The sequence below is a fragment of the Homalodisca vitripennis genome, chromosome 5, assembly GCF_021130785.1.
Source record: "Homalodisca vitripennis isolate AUS2020 chromosome 5, UT_GWSS_2.1, whole genome shotgun sequence".
In the NCBI taxonomy this organism is placed as follows: Eukaryota; Metazoa; Arthropoda; class Insecta; order Hemiptera; family Cicadellidae; genus Homalodisca; species Homalodisca vitripennis.
In genome coordinates, this window is record NC_060211.1 from 33,406,462 (window position 1) to 33,432,981 (window position 26,520).

General features: G+C 34.1%; 1 protein-coding gene across 2 annotated transcripts in view; it reads left to right on the forward strand.

Moving 5' to 3' along the window:
* LOC124361957 (zwei Ig domain protein zig-8-like) overlaps positions 1 to 26,520 on the forward strand; it is an 85,119-nt gene that overhangs the window by 51,008 nt on the left and 7,591 nt on the right. For both annotated transcript variants that reach the window (XM_046816048.1, XM_046816047.1), the window contains exons 2-5: positions 6,316 to 6,464; positions 17,156 to 17,369; positions 20,969 to 21,022; positions 25,426 to 25,607. In XM_046816048.1, coding sequence (XP_046672004.1) covers positions 6,316 to 6,464; positions 17,156 to 17,369; positions 20,969 to 21,022; positions 25,426 to 25,607 — 599 coding nt within the window. The remainder of the gene's footprint in view (positions 1 to 6,315; positions 6,465 to 17,155; positions 17,370 to 20,968; positions 21,023 to 25,425; positions 25,608 to 26,520) is intronic.

The window sequence follows — 26,520 nt, forward strand, 5'->3', positions numbered from 1 at the left end:
TGTATTGTTAACACCATCTTAATCCGTCTACGCCTAAAAATATTGTTCTTTCTCCCAAAACTTCTTCCCAAAGCACTGATCCAAAACTTGAAAAGCCACTTACAGAACACAAATAATATTTTATTCTTTGCTTTTTTATTTTATTTTACTGTTTATAGGCCCCTCTATGCAGAATATTCATTCTGAGTTCAGTTCATATTGTGACCATAAATATGACCATAATATGACTTGTAGTGTATCAAAATGAAATTCAGTGCAAAATATAAACTTTTGCAACAATTAAAATTATCTACACTTTTCCCTTTTTTTAAACACAAAATTATATTCTCATGTTTTTCCATTTTTTTTAACACATTTAATAAACATGAACGATATGAAAAATGTTCAGCTGAATTTAAAAAAAAAAACATTTTGAAGTACGTAGTGAAAATACATAGGTCAACATTAAAAAATTTTAATAATCATATTTATTGTTAATTTTGTCATTATTTAAAGAATTGTGAATCGATTTATTCTTTATATTTTTATAACAGCTTTCCTCATATGTATACAGTATTCATGGGAATAGAACTTAAGGGTTAGAATAGAAAACGCTCTTTTGATCGGTTACATGTATACAAATCGAAAATGTATGATCCCTTTGTAGATAACATAAAGCGTTGCAGAAAAATCTTGATTTGGAAACTGCTAAAAAGATTTTAATACGAAAAATATTTTATTTTCCAAAACATACATGTTTACACTTAGATGTTATGAGTAAAAAGTCTAAATAAACCAAGTAACATTATATTTACATATTCTTATAAATACTCAAGCAAGTCTGACCTCGGATTCTTTTGCTTGTTAAATAATATGTTACGTAACTATAAAAAAATTAGTTTAAATAATTGGTTACTCAATAAAAGTTATTTATTTTTATGAATTACATCTACCTAATTATTACCCTTAAATTTATAATAATTTAAACAAATGCGTGTTCCAATGAATGTTATACACAATAACATTATTGCATTCGGAAAAAAACCTTCCTTGCAATTTACGTAGGAATAATTCAATAATTAATTTTGAATGAACTTAAATAAGGGGTCCATAAAAATACAATTATTGTCCCTCATTCCATAACTTCTTGTATTTGAATCACATTATAAAATATCATGCTTTTAAGTATGCAAAATACTAATTAAATATTCAAATTAATCCGTTTCCAGCAATAAAATATATTGTTAAATTAACTGGCTGGTTAATGAAACATATAAGTTATATCTGCAGATTTTATCGCTTCATTCTATTAATATTAAATTAGCAAGTATAAGCTGATTATAGCGGTGTCAGTAATCAGCGTATTTTCACGGTACAGAAACCACATTTTTAATTAATTCGTAAAATCACACTGTCAGTATTTAATATCTCATATTTGTCGTAGTGTTTAAATTTACTAATATTTCACGCAAACTTTCCATTTCCATTTCTCTTTCCACGTGAAAAGTTGTAATATTTCCACGAAATATGTAGAAGATTGTAATGAACTCACTCAAGAATGTACGCCCTTGAGGTTTTATTCTAAGGGCCGCCGTTGGCAAGGTTTTCGTTATAAAAAGATGCGCTTGTTTGCGAAATCAGATGAAACACAGAGCCACGGATGCGCTAGGTCGGGCAGCTTGTGCCAGGTTATTTCCACCTGTAATAATCTCCTTCTTCGTACTTGGAGAGTTGCCAGCCGGCTCTGTACATTTGCTTTATTAAGTTATTGCGCTGCCGTGGCGTTGGCTGCTCGTTTGTTAACATCGCAGAGCTGAGACAGGTTTACCAACACCCGGCACAGAAAATCCCATTTTACCTGCTCAATATATGGTAGGAGGGAGATTATTTCTACCGTTGTAATGACTGCTGAAAGGTTCTGTTTACAGTTTGTTATTGACTATAGAGGTTATTTTTGACGATGGAAGGATTGTGAAGTAAATAGGATTTTTCCGGACATTTGCCATCGTTTAGTGAAACAAGAAATCAGTAACACTACGTTTCGAGATCTGCAATCTGATCTCTTCTTCAGGTAAAGAACTCTAATTCTAGTTTGTAACTATGTATTAGGTTAGTTCTTTACCTGAAGAAGAGATCAGATTGCAGATCTCGAAACGTAGTGTTACTGATTTCTTGTTTCACTGAATGATGGCAAATATCCGGAAAATCCTGTTTCCTTGACTATAGAGGATTTCAAAGAACAGAAGGATTTCGAAAATTTGTCATTTTTATGTAAAAAAAAATATAAGTAAACGTTTCGAAAATTGAAATCTACCCTCTTCTTCCGGCATCAAAACCCCTAAGATATAAACATATATTCAAAAACTAAAATGTGCGGCAATGGACTACCACACAAAAATGTTTTACATAGTACCTGACTAGTAGCCCAACAACATCAAATCCAGACTGGGAAGAATGAACTCAAGTATGTTACTGCACAGAATCCAAGAGGACAAGTAACACGTTATACACAGACTATGTAAAGGTGGAACACTGACGAGACAATCAATGTTGGTATTCTTGTGGTATCACGTCGCTTTATCTGAAATAAGGAGGACAGAATATTTAAGCTCTCTTTGAAAGCCTCTTTTGAAATGTAAACGAAAAAGTTGTATTAAAACATATAAAAATGATGCTCTAAGTATAATTATTATCCAATATCAACATAATTAAATCAATAATTTTACGTAATCAGTTATTTACTTTAATATTTGTAATAATCTGCGTTTTACGTAATACCTGACTGATATACCAACAGTTTAGAGAGTCCACACTGTGGAGAATGGACCCAAACGATGACACTGCACAGAATCCAAGAGCACAAACAATACGTTATACACGCATCAACTAAGATGGAACACTGACAAAACAACTAGCTTTGGCGTTTTCGGTGGTACCGCAGCGGGCCAACCAAGGAGGGCAAGAAAGGCGATGGTCTAATAAAAATTAAGATGAGTTTGAATATTATGCACAGAATTTGTTGAAATGTCGGATACAAATCCTTCAGTCTGAAATATGACTATAACGTGGTAATTTTTAAACTACATATACAATACTCTTAATATTTTTTACAATTTATGCTTTCTAAAATTTAAATTAGTCTATGTACTATAATTTTTTAACAGAATTATTTATCATAAGATGTTATAGCAAGCGGATATAAAGATTTCAAATAATGTTAGATTTTTATAACACTGGTCACACAACTTGTTAAAGTATAAAATATACGAGTATATGTATGTTTTGTCATGTTTTCTTTTATTAAGAGAATTAAAATCAATTTATTCACTTAATTTTTGGAATAAGTCACAAAGAAATTATTACTGAAAAGTCATTCAATAAAATTACATGTTTATCCTCACAAGTCGTATTGAAGCATAATATAACAGCAATAATCCAGATCTGCTTATTACGTACATATCAACATTATTAAATTCATAATAAATGTACTTTCATTCATTATATTTTTTATATAAAATACATTTGCACAGCATAAATTTAAATGCTTGCATATAAAAAACCCAATTTAATAATCCACTAAATAAATAAATAATTCATATTATTAAATATTTAAATAGCAAGTTATGATAACATAATAATACAGCCATATACCATAACACAAATTTTGTAGGTAGTTGATGTTTTGTAAACTTTTTTTAACATTCTATTCTGTTTGATTCCTTCTTCCTTTCTTTTTCCTAACACAAACTGACACACAACATGTTTCCTGTTATTCCCGATTAATACATGTTACAACGCTTTGATATGTTATGTTTGCTTTAACCTACATTGCAGTTACGTGCAGGCCCGTACTCATACCAGGTTTTCGGACAATTTTACCGGGCCCGGACATTCAGGGGGGGGCCGGGCTGGGCCACACCACACGTCTATTTGAAGGAACCGTGTCGACAGACGAGATAGCTCAATCTAATAACTATAACACTATTATAGGCTAAATTTGTATTATAGTTCATTACAATTTCCAAGAAACTGTGACTATTACTTTGGAAATCATTACGATCGCGTTCCAAATTTGACGGGGCTTGGTTGAATATCTTATCCGTGTCCTGCCAAAGCTGGGTACGGCCCTGTTACGTGTTAGGCGATTTCTTTCTATCACAAAATGAAGAAAACTGTCAGGAAAAATTCTGTTACCTTCAGTAACCTCCCACCGTCAAAACCAACTTTAAGGTGGAGCAATCTCCGATTTTGGTGTTGGGATTTTTTTAATTTAAAGTCATACCTCTTTTAAGACAACTTTAGCTATAGCTCATGCTTGTGCTGTAAAAATTTCATATTCTTATCTTCATTAATCTACCTGTAATTTCACATTTACTGATAAAAACCCGTTTCTACCTTTTTATTTAGGGAAGCTATCTTAGTGATGATTTTTTTACCCTTAACCAAAACGCAATAAATTACTGGTTTCAAACTCATGTTCTTCTTCAAGATACTTCCTTACGAATGGAACCGTTCCAAACTTACAGGGAAATTATTAAGTTTCTCCCCACACAATCCAAGCACATTTATAAGGGAAATTTTCGGATTAAATTCCCGTTCTAAATGGCGGCGAGAATGGTAAGTGTAATGATGTAGAGGATCTTACACACCACGTTCATGCTCTAGTGTCGAGGTTTCCCTTTAAGTGAAACCTAAGCCGATTACAGGGAGTGTGTTAGAGAGCAATTACAGAGGCATTAAGCTCCTTCATTTCCAAATACTGGAGGTGTGAACTGAATTGAGATAAGTCTAATTTGTAATTAACGTAATTAGCAGAGGTGTGCTTTACATTAACAGTATTATATCAATAAATCGTCCTGTAATAAGAAATAAACAAAGGAAATTGAATTATGAAAGCGATTTCATATAAAAATTACTTCATTTTAACAAAAATTAAAAAAGAACTTAACAACTGCTAACTAACTGAAAAACTAACTAGAATTTTGTTCTCTCCTAACGCGAAGTTTTGTCAAATCCGGAGGATTTAACATCTTGGGTGCAATGGGTTTTACGTTTGAATTTGTTGCATTTACTTTCCCAAAGACAGAAGAAACAGAAAATGTTGTATTCCACAAAGAATAAAGTAGAAAAGTAACCAGGTCCAAATTAAAAACGACTGAAGACAACGTTTTGAGTTTTTTACGGTTTAGGTTAGGCCTACTTATAGCTTTACAGAGTGCCAGTTTCAATGATTTAGGACCGAAGGAAATCACATTTTTAATAAAATATTACTTTAAAAATTTGTTTTATCAAATGAATTGCATGCCGTTGTCTCTAGTCATATGTCATATCGTGCGGTAAATATTATATTCAATAGTTTTGTCAGATCTAATTAAGATGCCCCGAGATTCTGCTGCAAATGCCTACAATTCCAAGTGAAAAACAATCAAAAACATGGTACTTCTATTTTTCCTGCCGTCCAAAAAGGGCTGTTACCAAACTTTTAATCATTCCAACCGTTAAACTAATGTACCAGTATAAAGGAATCACGACCTGGCTTTGAATTTTCCAAAATGACTTTAAATGCACTCATTGTTGCATTCATCATCAAAGGTTGCGAGCATAAAATGAAATAAAAATCATAGAAACCAAACCGGAACCTTGGGAAGGGTACCAATAATGTATTACATAATGTTTTTATTTGCCAAAAGCGCTACCCCAGTCTACTTATACGCTTAATTCGCTTTGAAAAGTACAGCTAAAACAGGACCTACCAAGTGACAGAGCCAATTCCTATGTCAAAATGTGCGAACCCTGACGAATGTTAAACACCTGGCAGCAGCGGCAGCGCCAGCAGGTCAGTGTTCGAGCGTGACTAAGACCCCCAGAACACCATTGACATTATTTGTTACAGTAGTTAGCAATCGTTGCCAGCACCATGCCTCTCGTCAGCTCGTTTCAACCTGTACAACTACAGGGCTATTTGTGGTTATGGCAGAGTAATGTCCGATATTCCATTAGCTCCCGGCGGATACGGCAATTAAACCTACGCTGTTACAAAGCTACTGTCGTTCCACCAAGCTCATTTAAAGACTAGCTCCTTTGGTAGAGTACTAAACTAATCTCCATTTCCGGTTTCCATATTATACTTTATAAAATAAAACCTAGAAGAGGTTATCGTCCACCAAAGAACTATTAACAAGTATCCAACAGTACCTTGGGTTTCTTATTTTCTATATAAATAATTCCAAATGTAACTGGTAGGTTTAATTTTAATAAATAAAAAAAGTTTCACTGTCCAACTTCTTGTAACCAACTAATTTACAATTGTCTTGAACACTGAATATTCCTGTGCAGGCTATCCGTGGACTGAGGCACCCACTACGGTGCCCGAGTCGCACTTCCTACCTCAGCCCTACTTCGAGCAGACTCCCTCCAGTGTGATGGTGCGGCCCGGACAGACAGTCCAGATACCCTGCAGAGTTCGCAATCTGGGAGACAAGATTGTAAGTGCATATTGATTACTGTAAGTATCTAGTTCTATTTATACCGTACCTCCATCAATGTGATGATGTGGTCCGGACAAACAGTCCAGATACCCTGTAGAGTTTGCAACCTAGGAGACTATATTGCAAGTGGCTGTTATTGTAAGTATCTTATTATAATTTCACCGGACCTCCTTCAATGTAATGCTGTGGCTCGGACAGTTAGTTCAGATGCCCTTTAGAATCCGCAACCTCGGAAACTAGATTGTAAGTGTCTATTATTGTAAGTATCTAGTTCTACTTAGACCGAACGTCCATCGATGTGATGGTGTGGTCCGGACAGACAGTCCAGATATCCTGTAGAGTTCGCGACCTTGGAGACTAGATTGCAAGTGGCTGTTATTGTAAGTATCTAGTTCTACTTAGACCGAACGTCCATCGGTGTGATGGTGTGGCCCTGATAGACCAGGAAGGTCTATTTTGGAGAGGAGATTGGAAGGACACAAGGGATGACACTACAGACTGATTTAGCTTGTGGTTAGTTCTAACTATCATCATTATTCATGAATCCTCAGCAAACGTCTCTGGGGTATCACCGCTTGTTTCTCACCGTAGATCATCCCTGCACTATTCAATCCGTCCAGAATTTGTGAGCCTAAACTGACAAAATACCTTTTCAACTAAAATTTACTTAAAAATTCATCAACGGAAAGAACGTCCAACTGAGATGAATGAGGAAATTCGTTTCTAAGAAGGAGGAAATTGTTAAAGTCTCTTAAGGAATTACTTTATACTAAGAGCTAGAGAAAATAAGATTTTTGGAAAGGAAGAAGGAAAGATTTATAGACAGGAATCTGTTCCACTTTTTAACACGCATCTTTAATATATTTCTTAATGCGGTCATAAGATCAAACTACGCTAGTAATAGTGTTAACTTCAGTGAATTAGCAATCAAGGATATCTCTGCCATGATTAGGTATCACACGATTTCATCAGCCAAAGGAGTAAAAACTTCTTGAATAACCCATTGGCTGAGGATATTTGGCAAAGTGAATCCAGTAAGGTTGTGATCCTTTTTTTAATCTCGTTTGAATATGTATATATTCTTTCGCTAATTTCCTGAATAAATTTTGTAGGAGTTGGGTACATAACCTCTGCAACCTTTTATGAGTCTAAAGGTTATACAAGAAAGATATTGGAACAGCTGTGAGGGAAATGATTAATGGCGTGGCGGGGATTAGTTTGTAGGACAGCATCACGTGCAGGTTTATCAAGGAGGTCCTGCTAAAGTGGATTTTTTATTGTCAATTTTGATTTTTATGAATATTTTTCATGGTCTTACCAATCCCGTTACATAATAAATATAAACTCTAAGATTTAGAGCTGGCGAGTTGAATCTTTTACTGTTATTGCGATCATAACGAGAGTTATTCGATATGTTATACCACATTTTCTGCTGGAAAAACGTGACATCCAAAACAGCTGTGTTCCTGAGAAAGGTGCATATATTCACCCAGTGAACTTCAGGGTGGCTCGTTCAATTTCAGAAATGCTGAATCAAAGCCTTTAACATTGTATACTCACCATGGACAATCTCTTTCAGTGTATACTGTCTTCTCTCAACAAGCTTGGCATTTACATGTTGACTGTGCATTAAAGTTATAGAGACCTTGTGATTTTGATAGATGGAGTAAGATACTACACTATTGTCTGAAGTAGGGAAAGCGTGTGGTATGAATTCAAGCGCTCTGCATATCCATCCTTTCCTAGCATTTCCCTCGGCGTTTTCATTGTTGGTTCTCTTTATACTAATTTTTATTTGCATAGTTTGAAAATTAAAAGCTGTACATGGAGGAAAAGTTTAACTTTGAAACTTTCCTAAACTGCATATTGCACTAATTAAAAATTGTTACGGAAGTTATAGAGACGAAAGTAGCAGCTATGTGTCATAAATTTAGTTTCTAAGCAAAAGGTGCATTTCCCTAGTGCAGATGCAGCTTTGTTAAGAGATTTGAAACTAGGAAAATGATTTTAACTTTTATACTTCTTTTGCGTAGTAAAGTACGTACATATGTTAACATACTGCTTCTACTGTTTATATGTGCTTTCTGGACTGTGATTTCTAGTAATGGGTTCCAACTGATATGAGTTCCAGATATGATCCAACATAAAAGGAGAGCCCAATTCCCTTTTTAGCTTTATTGTGGCTGCCCTTCTGGGCCACTGGCCTGTGCGAGGATCTTATCTAACAGAAAAAAGAGGAGAGTCGATTTAGTACAAATTGGATTGTACGGATAAAGAGTGTAACGGCCACAGAGACAGTATCCTAGCAAGACCATATCTTGAACCTGCGATATCTCTAATGCAGAATAAAATTCAGACGCCATAGACCGCAAGACCATTGACTCTTCCGATTGAAATATAATAACAACAACTGTTCAACTATCCCGTCAAAGGTTAACCAGTTAAAAGTTGAATTCATGTGCGGCAATTGACTTGAAATATAAATTTGACAATCAATTGTGAATGATTATATGTTCAATGTTAGTCCTATGATGGCTCTTCAATGGCTTGTAAATAAATATATTACTTTCATAATTTTGTAGATCCAACATTTTTTAACTTTTAACATTAAGATTAAAACATTTGTACTTATGAGGGAAATAGTTTTGCTAAAACTTAACCAATAATTATGTAATAGTGAATTTAAAACTGGATCTTAGATGCCAGACTATAAAAATAAAAAAACTCATCATTAAATGTACTTCAGTATCTAGTACTAATATATAACGTGTATAGTTTCACGTGTATAGTGTTTTTTTTTTTTTTTTTTTTTTTTTTTTTACTTTTTTTTAGTTTCAAATTATTATATTGGCACCGAATTCTCAACTGTATAGGGTGTCCCATAAATTAGTGTCGAGCAAAAGCCCAGATATAGAACACTCCTAAAGGTACTCAAATAACTTAAAACATGTTATTGTTTTTAGTTTTCGAGTTATTAATTTTGTTGTGCATTTTTACTAAACTTTTGACTGTTATACCATTTTTAGCTATAGCCTCGTAAATAGTCAAGATAATTTCTTGATCTTTTCAAATCTACCTGAGTGTTAAATGTATCTGATGGATATACATTTGTCACCGTACTATCCATGGTGTTTTAAAAAATCATTGAGTGTTAGAAAACATGAAATCTTCAGCAATTGTAAAATACTTTGAAAGCAAATTAAAATTAAAAATCTTATTATTTTTTCTCAGTTATTATTCTAAAAACATGTAACTCTTGTCAGCTACTTACCCTAAAAATATAACAGTGCTGTCCAAATAAAATCATACCTCAAATCCCACTCAAAATGTATAGAGCCGAAATTCCAGTATTGTTGGGAGATTAGAAAACCAGTTAAAACTTAATCAATCGTGATTTCTATCAGTTTTATTCATATGTTTTAGTTGCCAAATACAAATTTTAGTTCTGTGTGATAACACAGTACAATAAATGAGTAAATTAGTTAAATTATACGCATAGGTTTGACACTAATTTTTGGGACACCCTGTATTAAAAGTTTCTAGGTCTTCGTGAAATTAGTTTCCAATCTGTCCGTAATTAAATACAGATAATAAAGCGAGTTAAGAAGTTGAATACTTTCGCCTGACGCCATCGTGCATGGGATCCATGATCGAATTAACAATCCAGAGTAAAAAATAGAGCACGCTTTGTGGTTTAGGTTATTATAGAAACAACTCTGCAGGTTAAGTTAACATTTTCAAGCCTTTTCGTGTAAGCAACAAAATAACATTATCACAAGTGCTAGTAATCTCTACTATGTTTGTTTATTTGCCCTATAATTTACATAACCTAGATAAAAACATAAAAATGTAAGAGAAATGTAGGTCATAATTTCAAATCATTCTAATTATAAGTCTGAGGAAATGTTTCGCAAATTAATATAAATGGCTGTCACACTAAATCGTTATGAAATGAGCTCGAGGGCATTTTAAATGCAATCGTGCCAGATCTGATAGTAATCGTTTATAAATTACGAATTACGAAGGGAGAGAGACAGGCTACGATTGCCGTATCTCGAAATACAATTTACTCACAGCTCGCTGCGAAGTCTATTATTGCTTATGTAATAACTACCATTTGTTTATTTTATCCAAGTATTCAATGTTTCATTTCTTTAAGGCCACTAAATAGCTATTGTTATATTAATTTCTTTTTTTAATTAAATTGTTTATTTTATTTCATACATTTCGGATACAAAGTTGAAAAGTATTTGTCAAAATTGTCATATTTCAAATGTACCACTCAAATTTGCGTACCTGATTGAACATTTCCTGAAAATTTCATTTAAATAATTAAACCATTTTTAAGTGTCTTACTTAAATATGAGAAATGGATAAAACGGTAAATTTAGTGAAAAAAGTCAAAATCCAATTTTAACTATCATTCAAAAAATCAAAAATCAAATTTATTTCAAAATGTTTACAAACAAGCATGGTACACGTAATACGAATGAAATAAGTCCCACATGGGCCACAGAGGCTTGTGCGTGGTGACGAGTCTGTCACTAGATGCTGTGCACAGCGTTATGATAGTTATTATGTTAGTTAGTGTATTATGATAGTTATCATTAATAATAATAATAATAAAGTATTTTATACATTTTTTAAAAACAATTATTATATATCAAATCTAAAATAATCTGTGTAACTTGTTGGCCACAGACAGCTTTAATACACCTAAAAAAAAAAATAAAAATCTAATCAATAATAAAAAGTGTATAACACTTTATATGATCAAACAGGTCATAGCACGGAGTTGAGAACGGATTTTATTTTCAATCTCGGGAAGCGGCCGTGACGAAATTATTTTATTCTATATAATGTACCTTATTGGTCTATAGTAGTCATACAATTTACTAAACAAGGTTTCTCCACATTACAGAAACGTTTGGATTCGTTCATTCATACAAAAAACGTTACTAACACTACGTTTCGAGATCTGCATCTGGTACCTTTCTCAAGTCGTAACCTACAATTTAAGATAAAATGAAAAAAATTATAAGAAAGCATTGTACCACTCATAAATCAGGAAGTACATTAAACGTATTGCGTTTCAACTGGAGTGTTTAGAATGTTATAGAAAAAGAATACATAAATAGAATGTCCCGTTGTTCAACAGGAAATTGTATGCGGAGCCGCGGGTAATTGCTAGTATACATGTAAAATAAATAAATACTGTACAAAAGTTTAACTTTGAATTTACTCTTGAATGCAGAATTACTTTCATTGCGTCTTAGCTAAAATATATTCAACCTATATAATTGTTCCTTTGAAAGCATGAATCCAAATTGAACCCAAACAATGGTGATTCTCTATTTAGATTGAAATTTAATTCATGCATAATAGCTGGAATTCATGTGCTTTCATATTTCATAATAATTTATACAGAGAGAAAGTAAAATACTATTTTTATTAATTTTTGTAATATTACAGTGCGTAGCCAATGTATCCAAATGACAGCATTTAGACGTTTTTATTATTAACTTAAATGTGAACTGTGATCTAATTGAGGAACGTCCGTCAAAATAACAAAACAAAGGATGCAAGAACTGTATCCAAGTAAACGGAGAGAATCTACTGTGCAAAACCAAACCAATGTAAACAGCACCGGTTCGTGAAGTTCGTGGAGGACTGTTTCCTTTGGGAAACATCCAACACGAGCTTGGACAGTTGGACATTTGTTGGGAACAGCCCAGACTTGGCTACGATGTAGGGGATGGACGATGCCAAGTGAGTTTCACTTTGCCATCGTATATCTTGTCTCTCTCTAAACACAGAAATGACATTAGGGTAGGCGTGCTCCAGTTGACATGGAGTGTAATGTAAGCGAAGGTTCGTTGGAGTGGTATTTAGATTCTCCAGGAGACAGTAGAGTAGCTCTAGAGTTACACGTAGGTAATGAGCTGGTGTAGTACAATGATAATGAGTCACAAGGGAACAATGGCTTGGCGTGGCAAGTAAGTCACTTTTACTTGAGCTGACTCAACGTTCAGGTTTAGGGTGACAGAAACATATTTGGCAATTTTTAATTTAGAGCAGACTCACTGATGGTTAATGACCCAATGAGTTAATTGTCAACATAAAATAAAATTGCAAATCTAATTTTTAAGATACCTTTTAGGTGTTTACGACCTTCGGATTTTACCCTATAAACCCTTAAATTTTCTATAAGGGTACAATAATTTACAATTCATAAAACTGTTAAGGAAATAACAAAATCTATAAAAAAAACTATTTTAAACAAAAATAAATTATAACTTTGGAGAATACATATTTATATAACAGAGTATTTAAAGACCCGACAGAACGTAAAATACCACCCAATAAAAAAAATAATCCCACTTGTTACTTGGTTACATGATAAATCCTAATATTATAAACGCGAAAGTGCCTTTTTTTGTTTGTTTTTTATCCACCGGTGAACTAATCAACCGATTGTACTGAAATTTTATATGGACATTCTTGCGGTTCCTGGGGCGAATATAGGCATATTCTTATTTCGAAAATCCCTCCCGACTACGCCCCACTGGTCTTTAAATTACCAATTACCAAAAAATCCCATCTTGGTCTCCAAAGTTGTGTAATATTAATTGAATGGCCTGTCAAATGTAATCAACTGTTTTGTGTAAACACTGTTAATTATTTTCAATTTTGTTCACATTTCTAATGAGTAAATTTTTTAATAATTAACCATAATTTTGACGTCGTTTTAGATTTCAGCTATTAGGTAAGTACTAATATACCTAAGAAAATTTTCTAAAAGATAAGAAAGTCAGAATTTGACTCCGAAGACTCCCTTTGAAGCAGTCGGTAAGAACGTTCGCTGGACTGTTCTTTTGAACTAATTTACCAATTTCACCTCTAAATTGAAGTTGAGTGGTAGAGAGGGCTTGATAACCCTAATTCCGCCTCTTTAATAAAAGAATTTTTTATTTTATTTCATGTTAAATGTTCTAAAATATTTTAAAACTTTTACCATAAGTTTAAATAAGTACTGATATAAAAGCCATCTTAGTTCTATTTGACATAATTAGGTTTTTCTGATCTGTGTTATATATTTTCTTGACTCATGAAACAAATAAAATCGCATATAGAACAAAACATACTAAGAACGAAGTAAATTACAATGGCTACAATTACAAACTTGTTCACGTATTTCCTGGCCATGGCAACAAGGCAAACTTAAAATTTGCGTCGGATATTTAATTCATTTAGTCAATGCCTACTAAATTACGTGCATGCAAAGTAGCGGGTAACTGCTAGCAGTGCAGATAGGAAAGACGATGTAGTCTAACCTTTACTATAGATTTGAAAACTGTTATGAAACCTCATCTGAAACCAACATTGACGTCGGATATATAATTTACTCGAACCAGAATTGCTCATACAGATGCAAAACCTGCGAATTTGCGTGCGAAGCCACGGGTAACTATGTTTTTTATAATGTTACTTTATAAATTGGTTTAACCTATGGGTTTCTCCTTAGAACCAATATAAAAATTGTTTACTTAGAATGTTTTTTTGTTTTGTTTTTAATTGTGATCTTTTAAATCCCAAAATAAATAGAGTACTTACCTGGACCTATAGGAACGTATGAACTAAGTTTCATGTTCGTAGAACTTTTCTTTTGAGAATTATCACGTGAACGAACAGACTAACAGACATACAATGAAGCAAGTTTAAATGCCCTGTCGGGTGATCGAACATATGGATGCTTCCATCTAGTTTATACCCTCCATAACTGTCTTGTTTTCTGGAATCAATAGAATTCCAAAAGTTATGTTATTATAATTATGTTCCAAATTAATACTATGTTAAGGGAGTAATATTGTGCATTTATTCTGCTTATTATTTAAAGCAATTCGGATATAAACCAAGAGTACCAACAGATAAAAAATTAAAACCGCTGAAAAACTAGTTACCTACGTGTTTACGAAGTCTTCCAACTATTGGATTACGTAATGTACGAGAGGACATGGCAATCCCTGGTGTCCGTTGTGGGTGAAAAGTTGTAACAGGTTTAGACCCTAATTGGGTCAAACTTACCCTATTACACTACACAAGCAATACACCAAGGGGGTAGTTTTGGTTAGTGTGTTGGGAACCAGTGTTTACGTCTGCAGTGGACCTCGGTTAGGCTACTAGTATATGGCCTTTAACTACATTAACCTTCTAACGTGGGAAACAATCTCTGTTGCAGTTTCCACTTGCAACTTTGTTTATATTTTCTCAACTTTCTTGCTCTTAATCGAGTTATCGCTTTATCAATGCATCCAATCTTGAATTGAATCGGTTAGGCTACGAGTATATGGCCTTTAACTACATTAACCTTCTAACGTGGGAAACAATCTCTGTTGCAGTTTCCACTTGCAACTTTGTTTATATTTTCTCAACTTTCTTGCTCTTAATCGAGTTATCGCTTTATCAATGCATCCAATCTTGAATTGAATCGGTTAGGCTACGAGTATATGGCCTTTAACTACATTAACCTTCTAACGTGGGAAACAATCTCTGTTGCAGTTTCCACTTGCAACTTTGTTTATATTTTCTCAACTTTCTTGCTCTTAATCGAGTTATCGCTTTATCAATGTATCCAATCTTGAATCTCTATCTTTTGTTAGAGGGTGATTTCTACACTAATGGCTTTTTAAACTGGTTATACTAAACGTTTTTAATAAAAATTATCCAAACCTTTGCAAATTTGTACTGACCTACCCGGGAATCGAACCCAAGACCTCCCGGTTAGAGGCCAGCACCCATACCCCTACGCTACGGAGAGAAGGTCTGTGTACAAACTTGAGTTTTATCTTCATTGAGCTCAACCACTTCAGCATTGTAAATTTGTGAACTTTTCATGCAGGTTCCTTATTTCCGTTTCGAGTGATTGTTTTCCAAAAACTACTCATAAATCTTGTTTTAAGAAGTCTACCATTATTTTGGATACAAACAGATTGTTAATTGCTCACAGTTCAGGCGAAAATGAACTTTGCCAAAAAGCATTTTTTGACACAGCCTGCCCTTAAAGTACAACGTATTGTGATATTAATTTTCGAGTTGTCGTTCTAAATTACTCCAAAAACACGTTTCGTTGACCCTTATTATTATTAATTTACACTGTTATGTTCAGAAAAACTAAAATCTAATTTTCTAATAGGCATTACCTTCTCCTATTCGAATATCATATACTCCACCATTTTGAACGCTATGGCTAAAAAAGAGCAGTTTTTGCATTTTCGAAGTACTTTTTTCAATTATTTACTATGATTGTGACAACTCGATCTTAGCAAAGCCTGTTACGGAAGGTTTGTCATAGTTTAAATTTAGCTACACAGTTTTAAAATCTTTTTTGTACATGTTTGGAAACACTTAATTGAAATACTTTTCCCATGGTCAAAAATGTATTCGTCCATAAAAACATAGTATTGGGTCTCAACACTAATAAATTTCACTATTACATTAAAAAGAAGTCTTTTCGATTCTGGAATTACTTTTTTATTTTTTCATAGATGCAGTAGAGTGAAAATATCTAGTTTTAGTTTCTGGTGGTGTAAAAAAGTCGCTGTTTCAATTCTACCATAGTTTTTGTCATCTACCTTTGTGTAGTGAAATTTGACAAGTCAACAGTAAGGTTTAGCTTTGTAATTATTACGTGCACGTGCCATATTTACGTATCCTGTAATTGTATTATAAATGTTATAAAATCTTCAACGTAATGAAAAGAACACCATTATAAAGAAATACTGCTAACAGAATTACTAAATACTAAACTCCAAGAATAAAGGTCGAGCCTGGCAAGCATTAGGGCCCTCATTAGTCTCATCTCGTTTACCCCTCCACTTGTAAAACCTAATTTGTTAACCTTCCTTTGTGTGACTTAAAAGTTGACAGCTATTGTCTTTACCATTCATGGCAAATAAATATTGAATTTTCTAATATTGAAATGTTATAAGAGTTCGAAGTAAGCTGCTGAGAAAGGTGGCATAAAGTTATATGTGTAAATAATAAAGAGAATACAGTCAATATAGCGTTCGTAAAGGAAAGCAAACTAACGAAGAAAAGTAAAATAGCAAGCAAAGTAATAAACGAGTATTACTTCTGAGCATTTATAAGCCTGATCTGAGCTTTTTATTCTTGTTTATTGAAGTGTTTGTGTCCATATGTTTGAGAGGAAATACAGTTGTTGAATTATTACTTATGGTTATTGTCGTAATAAAAGGGTGGAAATGTAGTAATTCTACTAATGCTAACTATCTTAGTCTAATTATTTTGAGAAAGAACAAATATATAGGTATCAGATAAACATTAAATATATGTAAGTATGGTGGGAATGCCTTATATTTTTAAATTACCACCAGCATCTACCGAAACAAAAAAGGAGAAGATATACTTAGGAAAGTAATATACCTATCTATTATTCACTAAATGGACCAGCCAATATATACATACATAAATAATTCGTATTTAATTTTTCTGAATTCCTAACGATTTAGATATGGGGAACGAACCGACCTGCAGGAAAATGAACTGACCTGCAGGAAAACGAACTGACTTGCAGGAAAACGAACTTCCACACCTCCGTAAACTTGCAAGTATCGAGACTTTCCTAGATTTCCAAACTGCATTGACTATTATAGGTACCAATTGTTCAGGTTTCCTGGATAAGGCGGAGGGATCTGCACATCCTGGCTTCCGCAGGACTCATGTTCACGGCGGACCAGAGGTTCAAGCTGCTGCACCCAGATGGAGACTCCGCGTCCTGGACGCTGCAGCTGAGGGCAGCTCAGCCGCAGGACCAGGGACTGTACGAGTGTCAGGTCAACACTGAGCCTAAGATGAAACAGTCCGTCCTACTCACAGTTTCCGGTAGGTACTGTATACTCATAATAACAACTATACTTACTGTATACTCAATACTCACAGTCCCGGTAGGTACTATATACTCAAAACAACAACTATAGTTACAGTATACTCACAGTCTCCTGTAGGTACTGTATACTCACAACAACTATAATTACTGTATACTCACACCAACTGTAGTTACTGTATAATCACAGTCTTCTGTAGGTATTGTATACACACAACAACTGCAGTTACTATATATTCATAGTCTCCGGTAGGTACTGTATACTCACAACAACTGTAATTACTGTATACTCACACCAACTGTAGTTACTGTATAATCGCAGTCTTCTGTAGGTATTGTATACACACAACAACTATAGTTACTGTATACTCATAGTCTCCGGTAGGTACTGTATACTCACACCAACTGTAGTTACTGTATAATCACAGTCTTCTGTAGGTATTGTATACACACAACAACTATAGTTATTATATATTCATAGTCTCCGGTAGGTACTGTATATTCACAACAACTGTAGTTAGTGTATACTCACAACAAATGTAGTTACTGTATAATCACAGTCTCCGGTAGGTACTGTATACTCACAACAACTGTAGTTACTGTATAATCATAGTCTCCGGTAGGTACTGTATACTCACAACAACTCTGTGGTTACTATATAATCACAGTCTCCTGTAGGTACTGTATACTTTCAACAACTATAGTTACTGTATAATCATAGTCTTCTGTACGTATTGTATACACATAACAACTGTAGTTACTATATACTCATAGTCTCCGGTAGGTACTTTATAAACTGTAGTTAGTGTATACTCACAAAAACTGTAGTTACTGTATAATCACAGTCTCCGGTAGGTACTGCATACTCACAACCACTGTAGTTACTATATAATCACAGTCTCCGGTAGGTACTGTATACTCACAACAACTGTAATTACTGTATACTCACAACAACTATAGTTACTGCATACTCATAGTCTCCAGTAGGTACTGTATACTCACAACTGTATTACTGTATACTCATAGTCTCCTGTAGGTACTGTATACTCACAACTGTTACTGTATACTCATAGTCTCCTGTAGGTACTGTATACTTTCAACAACTATAGTTACTGTATAATCATAGTCTTCTGTACGTATTGTATACACATAACAACTGTAGTTACTATATACTCATAGTCTCCGGTAGGTACTTTATAAACTGTAGTTAGTGTATACTCACAAAAACTGTAGTTACTGTATAATCACAGTCTCCGGTAGGTACTGCATACTCATAACCACTGTAGTTACTATATAATCACAGTCTCCGGTAGGTACTGTATACTCACAACAACTGTAATTACTGTATACTCACAACAACTATAGTTACTGCATACTCATAGTCTCCAGTAGGTACTGTATACTCACAACTATTACTGTATACTCATAGTCTCCTGTAGGTACTGTATACTCGCAACAACTGTAGTTACTGCATACTCGTAGTCTCCGGTAGGTACTGTATACTCACAACTATTACTGTATACTCATAGTCTCCTGTAGGTACTGTATACTCACAACTGTTACTGTATACTCATAGTCTCCTGTAGGTACTGTATACTCGCAACAACTGTAGTTACTGTATATTCACAGTACTCTGTATGTACTGAAACTCACAATAACTATGATTACGCATTGCATACTTACAGTATCCTTTACACACGGTATACTCATAATCTCTGCTGGGTATTGTTTAATTACGTTAACCAGTAGATACTGCATACTTAATATATACTGTATACTCATAGTCTCTGCTGGATACTGTAGACTTAAGTTAACTTGTAGATACTGTATACTCATTACAACGCTAGATATTGTATACACACGATCTGTGGTAGGTATTGTATTCTCATAGGCTTTGTTAGATATTGTGTTCTTACGTTATCCTGTAGAGACTGAATACTTACAGTATTCCTTATATACTGTTTACAGGACTAGAGTATACTCATAGTTTCCGGTAGGTACCGTAACTCACAATAACTATAAGTACTGCATGCCCACTATAACTATAGGAACTGAATCTCATTATAAATATAGTATTATATACTCACAATGACTATTGTTACTGTATACTTACAACAACTATATTTACTGTATACTCACAGTCTCTACTGGGTACTGAAGCTTACAATATCTATAGGTACTATATACTCAAAATAACTATAATTAGGTAGGTATTGCATATTACAATATCCTATTCATAGCCCTATACACTGTATACTCATAGACTACGTTAGATAATATACACATGGTCTGTGGTATATACGGTATTCCCATAGTCTCTGTTAGATACTAAATACGAGTACTTACATTATCCTGTAGGCTATATATTATATACTTACAGTATCCCGTATTTACTGTACACTCATAGCTTCCGGCAGGTACTGTTAAACTATATTGTTGTAACGCTAATTAGAAATGATTTAATTACCTGATATTGAGAACTGACTTTCAATTAAATTGTAACATTATCGAAGCATTGTACATGCTTTGTGAGTAGTGTAGAAAATTAGACGACTGATTTGCATAATTGCATTACCGCTTGGTTGCGGTTGTTACACAAGTACCACAATCGTAGATAGGCGGTGCATCGTCATCCCTTTCATCATATCCGATTTAGTTTCGACATTTCAGATTTATTGGCACGCTCTAGATTAAGGACATTTTCCTATAACAATATACGAGATACCGATACTTTTAATTTTAAATTTATCAATTTGTATTCGATTTCACTGTGACAATAACAATGCATATACATATTATGTCTGCATTTCTCTATCATTGCACAATATTAAATCATTATTGTGTTGTCTTCAATGGATATTTTCAACCAAACTTTGTTTAGACAATCGTAATTATTAATGCTCAATTTATAATTTAATTTAATGTGTTAATGTACTAAAACAAAATGTTTAAATATACGACAACGGTGTACACAATAAGTGAAATTATTGTAATAAGTAGCTCATGAAAAATCATAAAAATCAGTATTCACTGTAATTTTATGTACATTTTCAAAATAGTTTTTAGTTAGATGAAAATTAGTTTAAACAATAACTAATGTTTTCTGCCTCTGCTTTATAATGTATTACTTAACAAAGAAACCTTTTTAGCTGCAGACTTCCTTAACATATTACATAATAAGTTACTTCCTTGTATGTTGTCCTTAACTATGTCTTTTCATTACTAGCCATTATCTTTTGACATATATTGAATATTACTGATACTTTCCAATAGGTTGCAATTAATACAAGTGGGTTTTGATTTTATATTTATGTCAGTGAATAATATATTAAGGAATTCAAAACATTGTGGTACTTTAGAATTTAAACCCAAATCAAAGCATTTGAAAGTAATCAATGTTGAAATAGCTTTAATTCCTGGTATAATGTACCACTTTTTTTTTCAAATTACAATATTTACAATCATTAATTTTGAAATATTACTAAGCACTGCTGGGTTGTATTTTAATTGTATAAAGTGATAGTGTACTCGTATACCGGTACAGTAATCTGGCTAAGTGCTATGAAACCTGAGAGTGACGTATGCTGTGTTGTTCCAGACATGGTATCGGATGACGCTATGGAGCTATCCATGGGGGACGACGCCTCAGCTGGTGAGTCAATAGATAAATCATCTCGGATAGCAGTGTCATATACACTTTGTTTAATTTGTCATCCTGTATATTCGCTACATTTTTGCTAATTGTATATCCACTACTAGCGTTTATAACCAGAATAAGACTTGTGAAATGCATAGCAGGTTTTCTGACATTTGCTACGTTATGTATTACAACAGAAATGAGACGTTTCGAGGAATTGTATCTGCCCTCTTCTTCAGGTGATCCGAAAACATAATGTTAAGAATAAAAAAATACGTCATTCAAATATATAGTGATTTACATAAAAGTCAAAGTAATCAAAAAAGTGTTATGTCATATACAAAAATATAAACTTAAAATTCAGCATCTGAATAAGGGGAGTTAAATTTGGTTTAACACACATAACGTTGGGTGTAAAGGGTTGATTCAATGCAAATGTTGAGTTCAGCTCCTTTTCATCTTCCGTTCAATGTACTTAGACACTAAAATACGACGCAGTCACAAACTTGACTCCTGAAATCTGGAAAATTATGTCAGCCTCCTAAGTTATAATGGTATAATTTACAGTCGATTAATGGAGTAAGATCAACGTTATCTTCGTGGAGATAACAAGAACTTTTTTTACGTTTACTATTGCTCAGTGATACAAGAAATCACTGTCTAGCTGACAAAACAGTGACAATAAACGATAGGAAAAGTCTGAAAACTCATGTTATCTCCACAATCCTTCCATTTCCAAAAACAAACTTCAAACAAAAAGTTATTCGCATTCCGACTACAATTCATTTGGTTGGTTACAAGAGTTTCGGAAACTTAATAGACTAAAACTGTTTTTCTTCTCTAATTAATCTGTTGACCTAGTTCGTCATCACATACTGTAAATATGGGATATTTTCTAGATGGTATTATTTTCCTGGATGATCAATGACTTCAGTTTTTCCATGAAACTCAATTTCTGCCTAGGCAACATCGAGTCTGTGGGACTTCATTTCTACAAATGCGTGTTCAAGTTAAACGATGCTTCGCCACTACACGTTATTTTATGGTTGCTTCCACCCTTGTACTATGTCCTAGCTTCCCAGTTGTATTTATCCTTCAACTGACATAAAATTACAATCTGGAGTAAACTACACGTTCACCTTATACCTGTATTAGCATTTCTCTATAGAAATAATGTGTTCTCACAAAGTTTCAAGCTGTTTAACCTTTTATTATTTTTACTAATATATTTTTAAACTTAAAAAATTAAATAAAAAACCCAAAACAACGTAGGGACAGTAACACAACATATTATTCGCAGGAGACGCTTTGAACAGCCAATAATTCTCCGAGAAACACTCATCTCAAAAGATAAACAGTGACGATTCTGTACCCAGTAATACACCGACGCCTGGAGTATTAGTCGAGCCGACACAGAGAGTGAGAGAGGCGCCGAGACGCCGGCGTCACGTGTGTGTCTCTCCATCTCTCCATCCTTGTGTTCGCTTCACTTAAACGTCTCTCCCGGGCACTTTGCTAGACACGCGTTTTGTATGGTAATTACAGCCGACTGCTTTAGTCTTTCTCTTCAACTGTGCGGTGTTTACATTGCTCTGTACGAGTTGGCATCAAATATAGACCGTCGGTATCATCGTAAACTAGTTTTGTTTAATAATATCACGCATTTGCGTTTACAATCAATCATTATTTTAAATTACTGATCAATGACGAATATATATACACTTATATCAAATTAGTTTTGCCCTTAACTTTTTTCTTTGCAGTACATAGTGAGTTCGTGAAATTGGTGATATTATAGACAGAAAGAATGACGACTAAATTAATATATGTTAAGTAAAGAGTCTCATTTTAAAGATACAAATTATACGTATACAAACTCTTTTTAGTTTGTCTTGTAAAGTGAGTATTTTTTAGGAATTGAATATAGAAGTACACAAAAGTTTGGAACTTTTTTCACAACAACACAAATATACTAAAGAGCGTTGGGATGCATATTAATCATAACTTTGGAATGAGATATCTTCCATAATCCTACGCCCAAAAATAACAGTTTAGAATTCTTTGAAGTTTAACATTATTCTTAAGGGTCTAAAAACAAAAGATAGCCACTAATACGCCCGTCCCTTGAGAAACCCATACGCAACCGCTTCTAACGCTAGAGGGTCTTAATAACTCAACTTATTGATAAAACCATCTTGAATGAGAAAATTTCATATCATTATAATTCGTATTATTTGTCATTTTGCAAGTTTATTCTACCCAAAAGTATAATGTGTGAGGTTTATTATTGTTCTTATGGAACAACACTCCAGACAACTGTAAATATAGCAGGACATACACAGAAGTGTCACTGAAATTGTTCACGGCGCGATCCGATGGTTAGGCCTAGTACTAGCCATTGACAGGTTTCGATTGTTTGTGGTCGGTGTAGTCGTCTCTCAATGGAAACTTTCAGAGACAATTAAGAGATACCTCTGGGCGGAGTACGCAATTATTTTCCCCACCGTTGGCATTTGAGTCAATACACACTTAAAGGCTGTTAAGGCAATAAATTTTTATTTTCGGATTTTCATAAGCATCCGAGACAAATAAATTAAAATTCAAAGTCTGCACCGATCTCGTTGAATTAACAATTTTGTTCAATTAAACCGATATTAAAAATCATAGGTTTAGCCTAAATAGTAGGAAATCTTTGAAAATTCAAAATGTTATCAGTCTCTTGAGCTTTCAATTATCAAAGGTTCTCAATTTCATTCGTAAACTTACCAAACACGAAACTCTAAAGTTATCTTAACAAATGTAACACAAAACTTAATTGTGGAAACATACTTCATTAAATAATCAATCCAGTTTCATACAAATTCAGTTGGTTTTGCGACACCTTTATGTCATACATAACTCAACGGCAGACATCAAGACATATACAGACTATAACTATTCACAAAAAGGGAAACAAGCGGCAACTACTCACATACTGAATCTGTTACAAGCCAACAATAGTTCTCAGCGGGCCGCTGGCTGTTACAATGCTACAACAGACGGCTCTAGGCGAGCAACAATAACAGTTTAGTTGTCATTTTTATTGTAACACATTGTGTGCCCTGGACAACTTTCATACCCGTTTTTGTATCTCCGCGGAACAAACACAGGGCTGGAATTGAGGCTGTGCTCTTATATTCGAGAAACAAGGTGACTTAATTTCAACCTCGTTGAATTATCATTTTCACCGCATTCGTCACTTTATGTGGATATACAACAAATAAAGCATTCTTATTACTTTCTTACTTTACCGTTTTCTGCTCTTCTGCCTCCCTTTAGGGTACGTAAAAGTTAACCCCCCCCCCCAACCCAGAACATAATCCATGACCATGTTTCTGTGTAAGTACCGCACGTCAACTATATCCATATGGCTACACTAGGTTGTTACGGGTTAATATACTAGTCTCGATTAACCGAACCCCGACTAACCGAATGAATTCGAAGGAATTTTTAATCGTTCAGTTACGTAAATAAATAATTGACCTTTTGATAAAATGGATCACAACACACAAGTCGATGTATTTCCAATGTAGCAATATTTCATTGCGTACTTTACACATTTGTGTTTTGCCATAAAAAGAACGATAGCTCAATTCGACCGAATTCGGTTAATCGAGTCTCTAGTATGATAATATTTTTGTTGCGTTGCATAGTGTTTATTGCACATCTAAAACATTTACCCTCCAGGTGGTATGTGTTTTCGCACATGGTTATAGGTATATTTAGATTTAAAACGTGGACAAAAAGCATCCACAAAACTTATCAACGTCTGGTGAGTATAAACCGACAACAAAACAAACGGTACGTTGATATCAGGGGTTGGGGTTGTACAGGTTCTGTACCTGTACGTTCTGACCGGTAATAACCCATATCTTGTCGCTACACAAAACAAGGTGCACTAAACAATACATGCCGCATGCAACAAAGAAGTTGAGAGACTAGGGAGAAAAAAGCAAGAGGATTGGTTCACATCTTTGAAACGTTGTACTCAATTTTTTTACTTATTTATGTATATATATAATATATATATATATATATATATTTTATATATATATATATGTAGATTTATACAATAGTGTCATTTTATATAATTTCTTTTTGTAATTTTCTAAATCAAGTGTATTACAAAATAGCACTTAAGGGATTACAGGATTTTGGACATTTGCAGTATATATATATATATATATATATATATATTAACTACTGCAAATGTCCAAAATCCTGTAATCCCTTAAGTGCTATTTTGTAATACACTTGATTTAGAAAATTACAAAAAGAAATTATATAAAATGGCACTATTGTATAAATCTACGATATCTGTATTTTGTTTATAATCTTATTAAGTCTCATCACTGAAGGTTTTACCGTTGTTGGGACAGTGGGCACATCCAGGATCCTGGGTCCCCGAGAGCAGTACGTGAAGGCAGGCAGCACGTGGACACTGACCTGCGAGATCTCCGGGGTACCTGACATCAGGATACACAACAAGCCTGAGAACTTCCTGGCCAAACCTGCCCGTCTGGTGGACTGGCTGCACGAGGGCAGACTCCTCACATACCAGGTACAGATTACACACCAGTTACTTCCAATATTAGACAACTCACATACCAAATATCAAATAAACCTTGTGTCTCATGTGCCTGTCACTTTCTACATAGACCACTTACATGTTAGGTATCACACTTACGGTGTATCTCATATACCAGTTACTTCCTACATTAGAGTAATCACATATCAGGTGTTACACGTATCGCGTATCCCATATGCTATTTACTTCACAAACTAAATTTCCATTACATGTATCATAAAAACGGTATTACAAAGAAATGAGTCCCTCGCATACTATACAGAGTCATCCAAAAGTCAGTGGCCACCCCTGTCATTTCTAGATGGTTTAGTTAATTGGGAAGAAAACTTTGGGAATCTTTGTAGGTTGATGAGACCTACTTTTTGGATTATTAAAAATATTGGGAGAGGCGGTTTCCCTTGGATATCGTACCCCAACTCAAACTTTTCAAATGGCAACCTCCCACTCGTGACAAATTGTTGGAAATAGAATGAGAAAATTGAAAAAGAATAATTTTTGGCGCAAACCGAAAGTCGCTATGACCGTTACAAGATGGTGGCCGATGAATGGCAGGAATAGAGTTGTCAGCTTTTTCAAAATTATTCGCACTTGCTTTATGGAGTTTTTTTGGTTCTCCTTTTCACGTCGAGAAACAAGAATTGGAAATCGGGATTTAAGAATACCGACACGTTTCCAAGGTAGCATTTTCCAGGGGGGAGGGGGATGCGCCTCCTTCAAGTTTTGATACGCCAAAAAATATATCTCATTAACCTATAAAGATCTTCACATTTATATTTGTATTAGCCTAACCGTATAAAAATGACAGGGGTGGCCACTAACTTTTGGATGGACCTGTATTTGTCTTAAATCAGTTAATTTAAAACCAGATTCTGTACAACTACATGTA